The sequence below is a fragment of the Polyodon spathula genome, chromosome 3, assembly GCF_017654505.1.
Source record: "Polyodon spathula isolate WHYD16114869_AA chromosome 3, ASM1765450v1, whole genome shotgun sequence".
In the NCBI taxonomy this organism is placed as follows: domain Eukaryota; kingdom Metazoa; phylum Chordata; class Actinopteri; order Acipenseriformes; family Polyodontidae; genus Polyodon; species Polyodon spathula.
In genome coordinates this window covers 3,497,999-3,514,232 of record NC_054536.1, presented here as the reverse complement: position 1 = coordinate 3,514,232, position 16,234 = coordinate 3,497,999, and the positions used below count along the sequence as shown (strand labels likewise).

General features: G+C 37.6%; 1 protein-coding gene across 4 annotated transcripts in view; it reads right to left on the bottom strand.

The window, feature by feature from the left end:
* Positions 1 to 14,665, bottom strand: part of LOC121310411 (dnaJ homolog subfamily B member 6-like) — a 44,396-nt gene extending 29,731 nt beyond the window's left edge. For 2 of the 4 annotated variants that reach the window (XM_041243602.1, XM_041243595.1), the window contains exons 1-2: positions 14,494 to 14,664; positions 1,535 to 1,629 (exon numbers count right to left, since the gene is read on the bottom strand). In XM_041243602.1, coding sequence (XP_041099536.1) covers positions 1,535 to 1,599 — 65 coding nt within the window. In that variant the 5' untranslated portion in view covers positions 1,600 to 1,629; positions 14,494 to 14,664. Of the gene's footprint in view, positions 1 to 1,534; positions 1,630 to 14,493 lie in introns of all 4 variants that reach the window. The other 2 variants (XM_041243605.1, XM_041243610.1) reach the window with 2 other exon arrangements.
* Positions 14,666 to 16,234: the final 1,569 nt, after the last annotated feature.

Genomic DNA, 16,234 nt, shown 5'->3' with positions numbered 1-16,234 from the left:
TTAAAGAAAAGGGCTTGTAACCAGGATCCCGGTTCAAATTCCGGCTCACTAACTCACACTGTGTGATCCTGAACAAGTCACTTAACCTCCTTGTGCTCCGTCTTTCGGGTGAGACGTTGTTGTAAGAGACTCCGAGGCTGATGCATAGTTCACACGCCCTAGTCACTAAGTCGCCTTGGATAAAGGCGTCTGCTAAATAAACAAATATTATTATGAACTGACTTTTACGTTGCTTTACAGTTGCGTTACAGGTGATCCTGTGTATTTCTTTCTCAAACCAGTGGCTGATCTAGCGCTATCCCATTTGCCCATTCACTGTGTGTAGAACTGGATTATGTAAATAATAAATCAATGCAGTAAGTTTTAGCTTTGGCCAGAACAAAATAGTATACTTAAACAGTCTAGCATCACTGCAGTGCAGAATTTATTATCTGAACCTAGAATGATGCACAACCTAGAATGATCCAAAAAAGTCACAAAAGAGCACTGAGTACAGTGGCAGGAGTTCAAATCAATGCGAATCAGGCAAGTAAACTGCTCATCATTGTGAGATCCTGAAAGGTTAGGCTTTAACACATTCCATGTTTATCTGTTCAAGTCATTGATGCATTGTTTTAGTTTCCTGGTAGCTTGGTAAGTTTGCACTAAAGACAATATATTTCAGTGTGAATCTGAACATGAGCGTGGGGCACTGGGGTTTTAAACTGAATTGAACACGGTCTGCTGGAGAAGTTTAAATGCAGTCTCAGCAGATTAGTGGTGAAAGGCAAGCGCCATATCGGCTAGCTAGCCTTCAAATCCCTAATGCGGCAACTGGAAAGTGCCCTGAATTTAACTAATTATCTTATTTACTTACGGACAAATTAAAGGATTTTTCAATAAAATAAAAACATTTAAGAACTACACTGCTTTCATTTTTAAAGATTAAGATAAATGCATCAATAATAAAAAAGCAGCCTGAGTGCCTGAAGAACATTCATACAAAGATATTAGTCAGTCAGAGGGTACTTAGTTTAGAGGGTACTTAGTTTAGGTACTAATATTTAGAGAAGTACCTGACAGGTAACTTGAAACCGTCAATACTGTAGGAAACATGTTCTTTTGCTCTCATCCTGAAATCCAGCTCGAGTTGAAGGAGCTTCCCTTGCTCGTGAGATTCTCAATGCTGTGCAACACTCACAGTTCAGCACTGAATGATGCAAGCAGGTTTACTGCGAGACATAAAATGTGCAAGCAATCCTAGGCTGCTTCGTTCAGTCAGAAATGCAGTTTAAGACCTTGACAAAACCAAAGTAGCGATTTTTGGGAAGGGAATGAATGGAATGAATGAATGAAGATGCAAACTGTCTTGGTCGGAAATGGTTATTACACTTGGCAGATGTGAGATTTAAGTTTTAAAAACCAGTAAGTCCCAAGATTAACATAAGCACTGATCTTTGTTGTGCTGCAATTCAGTCTGCCATGTAAAAATCAAGTGTATTGGGGTTGACAGCACTTTTAAAAATAGACTTCCTTTTGTGGAAGCATTCCTTACGATTTTTTTATGTCTTCTTGTGTTGCATTTCTTTGTACTCCAAGAGTCTGGTAGTAGTCCATCATCTTCTGCTGTCTACCTCAGTGCCAAAGAATCTGAAAAAGAAATATCATTTTTTATAGCTTTCTGTTCATGCATTCCTGAAGTGCACATCCCCAAAATGTCGCGTCCCATCCATCCAACTGTTTAGTAGACCGTTCACATGACGATACTGAATTCTAAGCAGTTTGTTGCCTTCATCTACATGTACTTTCAAATTTTTCTGAATTCCAATAACAGCACAAAAAAAAAAAAAACCTTCCAATTGACAATTGCTTCGCCATATTTATCAGACACTGGTCTGGCACCAGAAACGTCTAGAAGTAAATATCCTTCTTAATATTGCTGCATGAGCCAAACATGAGGCTTACTGCTGCCACCTACAGGACTGGAGTGCACCTTAAATCGAGGCTGTTCTATTCTAAAGCTTTAAAAAAAAAAAAAAAAAAAAAAAAAAAAAGTTTTTCCAGTCATTTTGCTGCAGTGTAATAGACTACAACGAAACATGCATGTCTGCGTCCCTTTCCCATTCCGTGCGTCCTGTGAACACAAGACAAAACATTTTTCCGTCTAATGGAGATATATATAGAAATGGTAAGATGGTAAGTCAAAAAATAGCATTCAGTGAAAAAGAAACTACTTAAGGACTCATTACTATATATTCCTACAGTATAATCATTTGACAAACAAGAACCTTTACAGTATACAGATTTTGTATTGAAAAGATCACAGGTTTTTAAAGGCTATTGGGTCTTTTTTTGGGCCCAAATAAAAAGTGATAAACAGATAGAAAATAGATACTGAAAATAGAGCCAAGGACACAAGAAAGCAATTGGAAACACAAAAAACTGTCAAAAGTCAATAGAATTTAAGATCAACAAAAACAGTAACATTAAGAAATAAAAACCCATTACTTGCATAACTTCCTCAAATCGAACCCTTTGGAAGCATACCCTGGGCAGTAAAGGATTACTATCCTTACCTTTAAGCTTCCCATGACAGGCATTTGCATAGGCAATGAGGTAATATTGCTGGGATTGTGACACCAGCGCTAGTGAAATGCCTCCAGCTCCATCGCTGCCAGCACAGACTTGTTTCCATGCAGTTTAAAATCAAGTTGAGGTTTGGGAAGAACACTTTGAAACCACATCACCCAATGCCTTGAGGGAGCATTTTCTTAGGCAGTTTAATTAAACTGGTTTTAATAATATGCTCCAAAAAAAAAAAAAAAAAATTCTAACCTTTACACAAATTCGTAAAACTCTACTATTATTTGACAATGCTGTAGGTGTAATGTTATCATAGTTCTCACTAGTGATTCAGACATGAGATTGCAGTACTGTATCTAGAGAACTGTACTTGTAGGCCTCCATGTACTGGTACTGCTACTAACTTTACATCACTCCTCATCCTCAAAACATATCTAGTCCCTTTATATGGCTCTCAACTGCATCTTTAACAAATTGACATACCCATTTCGATAGCTCATAATGCCCACAATCCAAACATACCCATTTTTGAATCTGATGAACAACCCAACTTGAAAATTTGCATATTTTTTAGAAGGTCATAACCAAGGAACCTAACTGACCTAAAGAATTGCTGTTTGATTAGCAGTTACTGGACCTTGTTGAACACCTATATTTAAATGAGGAGGTTTCACATGGACCAAATCGATATCACCACAATGGTTTTCTTTTTTTTTTTTTTTTACAGTATGTGCCGGTTACAGCAGTAAACAAGAGCCGTGCCAGCACTGTGTGATCCACGGCCGTTACAAAGTTAGTGTTATCTTGGCTCTGCACTCATCCAAGCTTAAACTACCTACCGTCACTGCCTTAAAAATAGCCCCTCAGCATATACTTGTCCACTCAACATACTGTGCAGTGATGCTGTCCTGGATAGGTCATGGGGACGAAAGCACTTGGGTCTATGAATTCAAAACAGTTTGGCAATATACACATATTACAGTATATCCCACACCCTGAAATGCCTTATTGCACTTAAAATGGGTCAATTAACTAAATTAAAAAAAAACATGTTTTAATTAACAAAAAGTCATTTTTATTAAATGTCCTTCCTCCTCTGACCTCAAAAATAGTCCCTTAACTTTTTTTTTGATAAACATTGACCTGCTTAAAAACAAGCAGCACTGTTTATAGATGTTAAATTGAACACTGCCACTGAAATTTTAGCTTTGGAAATGTACAGGCCCTTTTTTTTTTCAGATGTTCATTCTGCACAGCAGGTGGAGCTGCAGCAAGCGATTTCGAGCAACGTCACGTAATCCTTTGCCACATCTGGCAAGATCAAAGCAAACCTCTCTCAACAGCAGTGTCAGGTGAGCGCTGGGGAAGATTTTATTTATTTACTTATTTATTTATTTATTTTTAAATCGTCCTTTGAGATCCGATAGTAGTGAGTGACTGGAGTTATCCGTGCCAGACTAGCGGTGCCGTTTCCAGTGGCAACAAAGATGTTTGCATTTTGAAATACTCGGGCAGTGGCATAAGAAGGGCACCTGATGCCCAGGCAGTGGACTTCTGAGTGTTTTTTTCCTTTTCTATGTGCAGAAGTTGTGATGCGGTAAGCTCGATGCCTAGCAGCAATACTTTTTTTTTTTTCCACCACTTGAGTGTTGGTGTCTGATTCAGACTCAGAGTTTGGGTTCCCAAAAGATCAAAATTGATAAACCTCGTCAGTCTCATTTACTGTCAATTTAAATACGGCTAACGTTTTTTTCAAAACTATTAAAATGAGGTTAGTCATGTTTATTAATATACATTTAAAGATGGCTACCATTTTGTTTTCAAACTTCTACTGGCGTATGGATATCTACAAGTGATTCGCCCCTTTTTGAAAAAAGTTTTAACCCATGGGAATATGTTGTAATATTCAAACCACCACCTGACCTGTTCAGACAAATCAGGAGAGAGTATTTAAGACCCATTTTATTAAAAAAAAAAAAAAAAAAAATTGCACTAAACAAGATTATATATATATATATATATATATATATATATATATATATATATATATATATATATATATATATATATATATATATATATTTTTTTTTTTTTTTTTGACCTGGATTATAAACGCAATAAGCCCTTCATGGTATTCATATACGTTCAATATACTGGTGTTGGGTTTATTTCCCTTTCAATTTCTACAGTATAAACCAATCACTCAATTTCAGTACTTTTTTATTTAAGAAATCATTTTTAGTTTAATTAGTTCTGAAATTAAAGTTAACACTTAAAAAAAAACAAATAGCATGTGTATTTAAAAAGGGAAATGTATCATCCCATTTTACACTAGTATAAATGTATAGTGTCACTGCTTTTTAAAAATACACTTTTAATGTATGTCATTTGAGATATTTTATCATCTTTCACAATTATTTTTTTTAAATGGTTTTGTATACAAGTTGTTATTTTATCTGGAACGTGCTTGGAGACGACGCATCAAGAAAGGCACTATATAAGAAAGACAAGATTGACAAATTCTTGTACTTTTTTTTCATTTCCAGACTGAAGAATGGACAGAGGTTCTTGCTGCACTCCAGATCTGCCTCTACCTGCCAGTCTGGCACAGTATCAGGGCTTCACTCCACTAACTTACAGCACATAGGCAGTTCTGCACTATTTACAGATAACTGTCATTCTTTCAGTTGTTTTTTTTGTACTTCTATCATTTCAGGTTTCGGAATCCAAAGTTGTCAGGATCTTTCAAACACTTTACTGCTAGTACCTAAATGGGATGCCATGAGTATACAGCTCTTTTCAGATTTAAAAATATACTGGCTATATTTTACACTTTACTCCCAATGTTTCTCAATACCAAAACTAATGATTACAATGCTGCTATATATATATATATATATCACTACACAATTTACAGGAACTCCTTTTCCAGCTCTGAGCTGGATCTCCGCATGATATTAAACACACCAGTGCAACAGTAACTGGAACAATAATGTCGTGTCCATTAAATCCCAATATGATTCCGGGGTTTGAGAAATACCGACGTGGTAGGAGGACACAAGGAGTTGTACCAAATACTGCAGGAGACAAACATGGGTTTCTGTAAACATGTACACTAAACAGAAACAACAGAGCATTTCAAACAGTCTCAGTTTGTGTTTGTTATAAAACGTGCCCTTGCAGTGCAAGCAAGAAAATGTGCACCGATATTGCAACAAACTGATTCAGAACATGCACAGTGATGCATTACAAACAGTAAGAAGAAATATCCCTTTGTAAAAATACTGACTTAGCATTGCAAAGATTTTTCACTCCAACGTGCATGTTCACAGTGATAAATTACACTGGTAAGAAGAGATCTCCCTTTGTAAAAATATAGGACTTCCTAGTACACATTTTTTTCAATGCAATTGACACATGTTGACGTTCAGTACTGTAGAAGATTTGTGGCCTAAACAATAATCACTGTTTAAAAGAATATTGGAGAGTATTAAAAAAAAAAAAAAAAAAAAAATAATTAAATAAAAACCCAAACAACCCACACAATTGTGCACCAGGCATAGCTTATCCTGTTTTGTTATTTTTACCTACTTGACGCTTTCCAGTTTGTGGTGTCTGTACTGATTTGCACTGACCTCCCTGAGTAGCACTGCTGCCCTCATTCTCTGCAGAACACGATGCTGGATTTCACCACGTGTGTGTGTGAAGTGACACTGCTCTTAACGGATGGACTTCTCCTTCTGCCCTCTCATTTACCTTAACTGACAATTAACTGTAACAGACATCCTTTGTGCAGCCAAAAGAACACTTGTGAACAGCACAATACAGCACAAACGAACCACGTTCCCAGCCCAGCAGCACCTCAGAGCTGAACTCCATGCCCTCCCCTTTAATAAACAGACTAATGTCAGCAGCATCCGTTGTGACCATTTGGATAGGATTCTCTCCTTCTAAAGAAAATACAGTACCTGGTTTCAATTGATACAAAAGACGCAAGCTTGAGAAAAGGTATAAGTTCTGGATCAGAACATCCTTATTATAGTACCATTTAAATGCAAGCAATAAACCAGTGTAGGTTTGAACAAACCCATTTTAGGAGACTGAAAATGATGGGGACAGTCCCAGTGTGCACTTGAATTATTCTGTAAATAAACAGCGTGACTCGCGAGGTACAGAAATAGCATCGGATTAGTCTCTGGTCCAGAGTATCCCATCAACAAACTGCTCATGTTTAACAGTGGCTGCGATCTCTCTTTTCTGTCGATCATGAAACACTGAGGCTAACTGTGTCAACACTGATGAAGAACTTTATATTCTTTACATACCGAAACAAGACATCAGTGATGAGATTAAAAGTAGCTTCTACAGGCTGAAGAGAACTTCTTCATAGTTATGCAACAAATACACATTCTAGAACAAAGCACGTACTGTACATTGTGCAAACATTACAATTCTAGAACAGTGAAAAAAGAAACCATGGAAACTAAAATGAATACTCAATCACTTTCTGCATTTTCTTTGCAGATCTCTGTACAGTAACTGACATTAGTGTAAAGACGGTAACGTAAACCCCCCATTGTAAGCTGAACACTACACAAGGCAATTAAAGGTTAAAAAAAAAAAAAAAAAAAAAAAAATATTGATGACACCCGCTCTCTTGAAGCTGGTCTTTTGTCTTTCAATGTAGCCAAACAATTGACAACACTTAATTTTCCCAATGACAGATATAGGTGTGGCATGTACAGTATGGGCTTTTGGGGGAACTTCACATTTTCATTTGGAACGTTCATGTCTGGAAGTTTCGCCAGCTCATGCAGTTAAACTTTGTAATTCACCTAAGAGTGCACCAAACAGGAACTATTAAGAACAGATACTCAAACACTACAGGCATGACTACGGTGTGGACATTTCTTGCTCTATATCATACAGTAGCACAGGTATAGGGTGTGGCACAGGGTTCGCAGAAGTAGTCACAGACAGTTAGCATCTGCCAAGCACAGTAGATGACAACACTACAGATCAGGATATACAGGTCATCTATTCCAGTCTTATGTCTAATAAAAGATCATTAAATGGGTGGAGCTTGCATTCATCCCAATCACCACATTTATTCAAAGCTTTGCTTATGCATCTTCATACACTCCTCTAATCCGATAATTCACACAATGGTGATGAATCATTTCACCCTAAAACAAAGTAAATTATAAAACAGTTAAGAAGTTGAAAAATGGCATTAGAAGACTTTGTTTGTCATGTTTATCAATGACGAGATCATTCTAATAGGTTCTATACCGCAACAATGTACAATAATATAATGTATCAGAGTTTCAGAATAGAAATCTTGATGTTAACACAGCCAAGAGATCTGATTATCCAGCAGGCAAGCTACAGTAGCACATTCTGCAAGAATTATTTGCAGAAAACATTTACTGTAGGTTGTTCATGTTTATCTTGGGCATCAATAAACCATTCTTTTGGATTTACAGCATTCACTGCAAAGTTATGGGAAAGCTTTTTGAATTGACAGTCATTTTTTTTAAACTTTAGTATTAAGATACTGTAGAAATATTGCATTAAGACAATGAATTTACTAACACGCTAAAAGCTTTATGAATACAGCCCCACCTTTGTTCCCACTATACAACGTGTGTGCTGTTACTGTAGTTTCAATTTGACGTGCTTATTCAGCAACATCAGGTGATCACAACTGCAGCGTGAACTTCAGAACACAAATCTCACAGGGTTCACTTCCTATTCATAATCAAATAAGTGGAACAGCAGCTTGTTGACAGCAGTTAACTGCACTGTTTTCAGTCATGCCTTTCCAAAATCCTGCTTTTGGCTTTTCTGCCATGACTAGAAATTGGGCAGTTGCACAGCCACAGCCACGCCCCTCTTCAATCTGGCTCTCGCACATCAGAAAAATTCAGGATCAAGTATAAAAATGTAAAAAAAATAAAAAAATAAAAAAATAAAAAAATAAAAATGGAACATGTTATTACTAGTGTTGGTACAAATACCCAAATCATTTTCGTTGTACATTTATTTGAAGGCAAAAAAAAAACATATCCGTGCGTGCCAGAAATGACTCAAGATATAGGAGTTACACAGCATTTATAGTCACTGATTTACACCAAGAGTTTTTACTCTGCCATTGTGGGCACAATCTGGCTCGGTGAATCAATGTAATCTAAACAAGAAAGATAACAGAAAATACCACTCATTTATTTTTTACAGACAAGGATTGGAGTCGATTTGTAATGTCTCTTTAATCAAACAAAGTTCTTCTGTGAGACGAGTGTTCCTCAGATTGAGAGTGCCTTGGCATTGGCAAGCAACTAATTGGGGAGACTGGAGAGAACAAAAAGCTTATTAACTCCACAGCGCAGAAGTGGATTTCACCCGATTACACAGACTTACCTGTCATGCACCCATACAACAGGCCTGTTTAAAAATAAGACATTACAGTCAATGTGCAAGCTGGCTGTGGAGACATTACAGTCTAACTATGAAGGAAGCCTGTGCTTGTCCAGTCAGTGTGCAGACTGGCTGTGGAGATGACAGGTTCAAATGCAAAACACCAACACAGAATATGCCAGCTGATGCTATAACCTTTAAATGACACCAAACAAAGCTGACAAGCACTGATCCAAATCAGTGTGTTTATGCATGTCACTCACTTCCCAGTGGGGGCTTCCTGCCTACAGCACTATTGCACTGATAATGTCTGCTGCAGAGACTGTGCTGCAGGGACTGTACAAATCTCCACAGCACATGCGCTGGGAAATGCTTTTAAACAGCAGATGGTGTTACAGTACTCAGTGCGATTCAACTGAAAGGACAAGCTTACACAGGGCTCTAAAGTACACTGGTTCAGAGGCACAAAAGCACAAATATACACAAGCAGACAGGTGGAATTCTGCCACTGGTTAATCACATCACAAACAAACACAAAACCCCATTAGCGCAAGAAAATGTAGGATTAATGATGTACAAAACAAAGTTAAACGTGCATGCTCTCCCATTGCTTCCAATGGAAGTCAGCCATTCTGTTCTACCTCAGTATCGGAAAAGGTGACACTGTGATACCTGCTCTGAAACCACTGGTTACTGAAATCTTCACTGGGATGCTGAAGTCCTGCTCTCATAACTTTAAAAAGGTGTAGTATAACCCAATAGGGCGAGAAGGACATTGTTGTGGCTGTGCTCCTCTGTAATAATGAAACTCCCTCATTCAAACAATGTGTCGGCACTGGGGTTTCATTATAACTAGGTTTGCTACTATTCCATTTTTATCATATAAACAGATGATTAATATTAAAGTTTATTTTTTAAAGAATTTACCATTTTTTTCAATCTTTATTTCACTGAAGCAAGGCAGACTGGCCCACTTCGTCCTGCCACAGACACTTCAGATCAGGGTACTGTGCACAATACTCATTAAGTGTTCTCCTCTTGTGCCCCATTTTCAAATCAAACTACTAACTGTCACCGTATACACCTATAATATGTACAGCTTACCTACACCTTAACCCGCTAATTTCAAAGTAGGCGCTGTGAATGACAGGCGCTGTAGCTGGAAAATGAAAGTGTACAGTCGGTCTGATGACTGACAGTCATTTAAACAAATGAGACATTCTAGCGCTGCTTCAGCCAACGAGATCTGTCAGGACAGGATGAAATGGTCAACGGTGAAACTACTCTAGCCTATTAAGGGGCCACTGAGTTGACTGACAGTGACCCCCAGCCATTCAGAGCGGAACGGAGATGGGACAGACAGCAAGTATAAAAACTACACAAACTAGGAGATGATATCTTAAATTATTATTTTTGGAAAGAAATAAATAGCAAGTGGTTTTACCGATATTTATCCTATATAAATTTCAGTCAAACTCATTTTTTGGGAATTCGACGTTTAACGTGCTTTACTGATTACAAATCGAAAAGTAGCAAGCCTAATTATAACCTTGTAACACTCCACATCATTGCCAGTCTCACTACATCTCATTAGTCTCCATAGAATGGAAATCTGCAACCACACACAAGCACTCCCTTCATGAATTAAGCAATCACTTAACTACATTAGACAAAAGTGCTATTTTATTGAATTATTTTTTTATAGTTGCCCATTAATGATCATGCTAAGGATGTGAGAAGAATGGAAAACCCAGCTGCATCACTTGACATGATCTCAAAGATCTGGTTTTCTAATATTATTTTAACAGTGTAGCTTTAAGGCCAGCGCTGTGGATGTGTCTGAACTGCAATCAAGCAATCTGTTCAAATCTTTTCATTGTTATTAATTTTTTTTTTTTAACAGAACACTAATATACTGGTACGTATCTGCATGTTAACCAATACATTTAAAAAAATGACAAATCTGTTTCATCCATTACTGTAAATACACTAAAATCAGCAAAACTAAAGTTTTTGGAAACAATACTAACACCCCATCTTATTTCCAAGGAGTGCGGTGTATCCCATCTACTGTTAAATGAACAGACTGCACGTCATTGAAGCCTCATTTTTTACAGATCAGTGTAATTTATGTAAAAATAGCTCAGTGAACTGGAGTGCTATGAACCTACAAATAAAACACACCAGTCACTTGCTCAGTCTTCACTATTCCAACGTTTCTGTACAAGTTATTTTCATAAAAAACACTGAAAACATATACAATTAGTTATATTATGGTTGTCTGTCTGCAGTTACTCAGCACTGAAAGAGATGAGATATAACTCCCAATCCCACCACTGAAGTCATGGATGCTAGGAAGACCAGGCCTGCAACTGTCATGTGAACTAACAAGGCGTCTGCACAGTGAGATGACCCAGTCCCTGATGAATTTGCTATTCCCAAACCTACAGAGGAGACAACCAACGTGAAATCTTCAGCGACGAGCAGCAACTGCACGCCTCTCCCTGCACAGCCACCATCCGGCCCCGTTTTTACCAGGCCAGCCATTTGGTGTCTACAGTACATATAGGCTAGTTTGTAGAATTTTAAAATGCTTTACTCTTTTCAGGTTAACTATTGGATCAAATAAAATCAGACAGTGATTTTTAGAAATGTTAACAGTTGGTTTCACAGAGCCAGTTTAGAACTCAGATTAACACTACAACAAGTAGTCCAAGATTAGTACTAAAATGCTTGCTAACTAGACGGTATGTACGGTAGGTAAACCCATTTGATCAGACATCTGCAGTCTATATAGAGCTCTGCTCAGGCCTAAATTTAAAACCTTGCTGTGTAAATATATATTTGCAAGCTTGTCTGATAGACTACAGGTTATCTGCTCTAGCACAGCAACCACTTTGAACTCCATTACTGGATTTCTTAATTAAGATCAAACAAAACCTAAAAACATAATATTTCAGCAGGATTCATACTGTATGCTGCATACACCAGCCTACATTTCCATATGTACTTCAGATGAAATGCTGTTTCTAGTGGAAGTGCATTGCACATACATTTCCGCCTGGTTTATTTAGCCCTTCGTCTATGACATGTCATGCTTGCGTTGGATGATCTCTTCTTTCTATCGACATTGAACTAAAATTGCCACAGGTTAGCTTATAAGAAGTAATATCAACTCTCCCAGTATATCGAGTGTCTGATTCAATAGGGTCACATTTACTACGTATACAATAAAATAATAAACTTCCCACACACCCTTCCTTAAACACACTATGCTGGCCTGTGATGGTACTGAAGCGTGCCCACTACTCCAATTATTTTATTTCTTAGGAAGGTGAAAAATCCTGTGGTGACAAATATTAAACATCTAACGTAAACTGTAAATAGCTGATTTTTTTTTGCTTCCAAAGCTGTGCCACACCTTGAATATGTAATTTATAAAACTACCCCTGTTTAACTAATACCGTCCCAGAATCCTTGGGAGTCCGTTTTCTTAAACCCAAACCAGCGCCACTAGAAATTGTTCATATATGAACGATGATGTAATGGTGAGGTCAGACACCCATTTTAAACCTTTTTAAACAACCACTGGCTACTTACCAAATGACTGTCAAAGACCTCCAAAGACCTCAACAACCAATCACGGTGCTTTTATATACTTTAAAAACAAAAATTAGATACAGAAAGCCAGTGAGTTAGTTTTTTGTTTACTGTCAGGAGACTCAGTTCAAGCTTACCAGAAATCATAGTAAATCACCCTAAATGTTCGTAAACCAAAAAATAAATTAACACACCTTTTATTATGAGGTGTAGCATTTCAGTATCTTAGGTTTCGGTTTGATGACTGTATATTATACCATGACTGTAAAGCGCAGCATTACCGGAGAGCACACTAAACTGCTTTACATAACCGAGAACGCTTACTGACAAAATTAATTAATTTGAATTATTTATATATACACACACATACATGTGTGTGTGTGTGTGTGTGTGTATATATATATATATATATATATATATATATATATATATATATATATATATATATATATATATATATATATATATATATATATAGTTGACAGATCTATCATTGCGCACCTGTGAAACGAGTTGGTGTAAAATCAAAACTAGGCACGGTATTTATAAAACTCTTTCTGATCCTAGCTTGAGGGTTGTGGCTACCAATGAATTTTACATTTACAAAAAGTAGGATATCACTAAATTACACCTATGAGGACATGTCTAAAGAAATGTATTTGCGTGCATTTTAAACATTATTTGTCCTGATACACAAGCCGCAAGTCAGGTTACCGGTATGTCAGTCAGAGCTCAGCAGCAGATTACCCTGCAGAGTTTCAGTTTGTAGCACTGCATCAGGCTGGAGTCCACGCATTCCCAGACCCTGCAGGTCACTGCCGTGTGCGCACACAGCTCACATAACAAGGGCTCTTCTTGTCGTTGTTTTGTTTTGACTGCCTACAATTAAACTGACCCTTGACATGGGGGCGTTAAATCAGCTGCCTTCCCATAATTATGAAAACATTTAAGCCAGTAACCAAAAAACAACAACACATTTGGTCCTACTATCAGAGGCAAGTCTGAACGAATAACAGGCTCAGTAAGCAGCACGTTTACAACCAACCAGAATAACATCGTTGAGCAATCCACATTCCTAAACATTGCAGATTATATAATACGGGGGGTTAATCTATGCCGGGGTCTGGGAGAAATACTGCCAGCCGTCCCTCCGTAACACTATTCTCTCGCTTGCTTTATCGCTAATATATTATCCAATTACTACACAATGCAATAAAAATGAATGGAGTTAAATATGGCGCCATTGCGGACGGTACTGTATAATTACAACTGGGATAAAAGGGTGACCTCGAAAGTAACATTATTTTATATCTCAATGTTAATATTGTGTGTGCAATTTAAAGCAAATTACAGTCAACCTTTAAATTATGTCAACCCCCCCCCCCGTACACACCATGTGATCACCGCTGTCGTTACACCCAGGCAACAAAGGAGTGTGTTCGTGTGCTTGTGTTTACTTGAAGTATAACGGCCGCTGTCTAATAAAGGGATAGGCGAAATTCCAGAAATGCCTACAAACAAATGCATCACCGTTCAAGTGTAACGACATTCCCTCTCCACCGACAATGGCACGAACTGACATGGCCAAAATAAATAAATTACAAAAATTACAAAAAGAATGGCGTTTTTCTTTTCAGCGCTAACAATGACATTCTCTTGAGAAAGCTAATGTGTCATCTATATAACATACACTGTAATCATCCCACCGGCACACCACTGCACCCAGTACACAGCTCGGACACGACACTGGCAGCACAGCAGCGATGCAGCTGAACCTCACAATGCTGGCAATGCATCCACTTCTTATACTGAGACTGTGGCAGCTGCTGCCTTGCCAGATCTATCCCCCCGACACTACTGCCCTTCAACAAGCAGGTAAGAGCCGGCGGGCTCCGTGTGTGTAACTCCGCTCACCTCCTGACCCGCTAGATACCGTGGCGTGCGGTGTCGGTGTCGGTGTCGGTGTCCTCTGGTTCCGATCCTGCTCTCTTTTCTTCGGCACTCTTATTAATGTTTCTCCTCTGGGCCTCCGGACACTCCAGCTGGCTTCGTTTCTAAGGGTTCAGACGTCACTTCCCCCTCCACCACGAGCAGATGGGGGAGGGGAAATGTTCTGGAAATTACCAGAAAACCGCCAGGGGCTGGCGCTGTAGAGCTGACCTGGAGGAATTCCGCGGGCAAGCAGCACTCTCCAACCGGCTTCACAGTGAGGGCAGGCTCTTTGTGTAGGGATGCACATCACTCATTGAGAAACAGCGACACCGACTCATGCTGGTGGAGACTTGTAATTGCACTGCAAGTGCTGTTCTCGGCGCTCGATAAATGCAGCAGTACATTGAAAGGTATATTAGTGTTCACTCGTTATATACAGTTTACATTTATCCGAAGACCCTACACATTGATAACATGCCCGTATTATATATGACAGCAGAGCTTTTAAAAGTATGTTGACACGCTAATTAAGCAATTTCCATAAATCTTATACAAGGGAGGAAAAAAAAAACCGTAAAGACGAAACACAAGTTTTTCTACTGTTTACTACGTAGAAATAATTATGAAGATTTAAAACCACAGATACCTTCAAATTATTAATACATTGTAACATCATACATATCACTGCCTTGCTAGGTTATTGTATAATATGACTCGAACGCCAATCATGAAGTCGGTATTTGTTTGACCGCGTTGCTATAGTAACCGAATGCACGGCGCTGATAAAAGTATTAATTCACAGTGTGAACTACTGTAAGGAAAATAAAATGCCAATAGCAGATTGTTATGACTGGTTAATGCTGTAGTGTCATTGAATCCTGCTGTGTGATATGGTTAAGAATTGTAAGAGATAATAATCCTATAGTCCCATCTTAATTTTCTGTATCTACAGTAGGAATCTTGTTACGGCAAAACAGCACCTGGTGGACATAGAGCTGTAACTACATGTAATTAATTAATTTCACCACTGGAGGTCACTATTGCACTATATATAAATATTTTTTTCTCCGGTTGTTGAGCCCATTTGGACAAACAAAAGGAATCGAAAAATTCAAATGAATGTTGGATTGCATACAAATCTGTATAGTCTTAGAGTAACTAAAAATCACAGATCGTGACAATATGCAAAGTGTACTTTACATTATTCTAGAGGCGCTTGAATATGCAGATAATGCTAACCTTAAGACAATTATGTATTTTGTTATATTATAGTTTTTGTTCCTGTTTCAATAATATTATTTTACAAATACAATATAATATCAAAATGTAGTGACTTTTGGATCCAGTTAAAAAAGCAATTGATACTTATTTAATGAAAATACCAGTTTAACAAGCAGCATATTATTTAATGTAGAAGTATTTGCAATAAGTCAAGTGGTATAACTAATACTTGCTCTTTTATTTTCCTTACTAATAATAGCCCTTTGTGTTTTTGTTTAAGCTATTATTATTATTATTATTATAAATAATAATAATAATAATAATAATAATAATAATAATAATAATAATAATAATAATTTGTTGCAGCACAAATGTTGCGCATTTAATAGGGCAGTATAAAAACTATTATTTCAGTGCTGCCTCTGCTTTTAACTTCTCCTGTGTACTTCAATGAAATTTAATGGGAGCATCCTGTCCTATCAGTGTGCATCTATGAAATGCA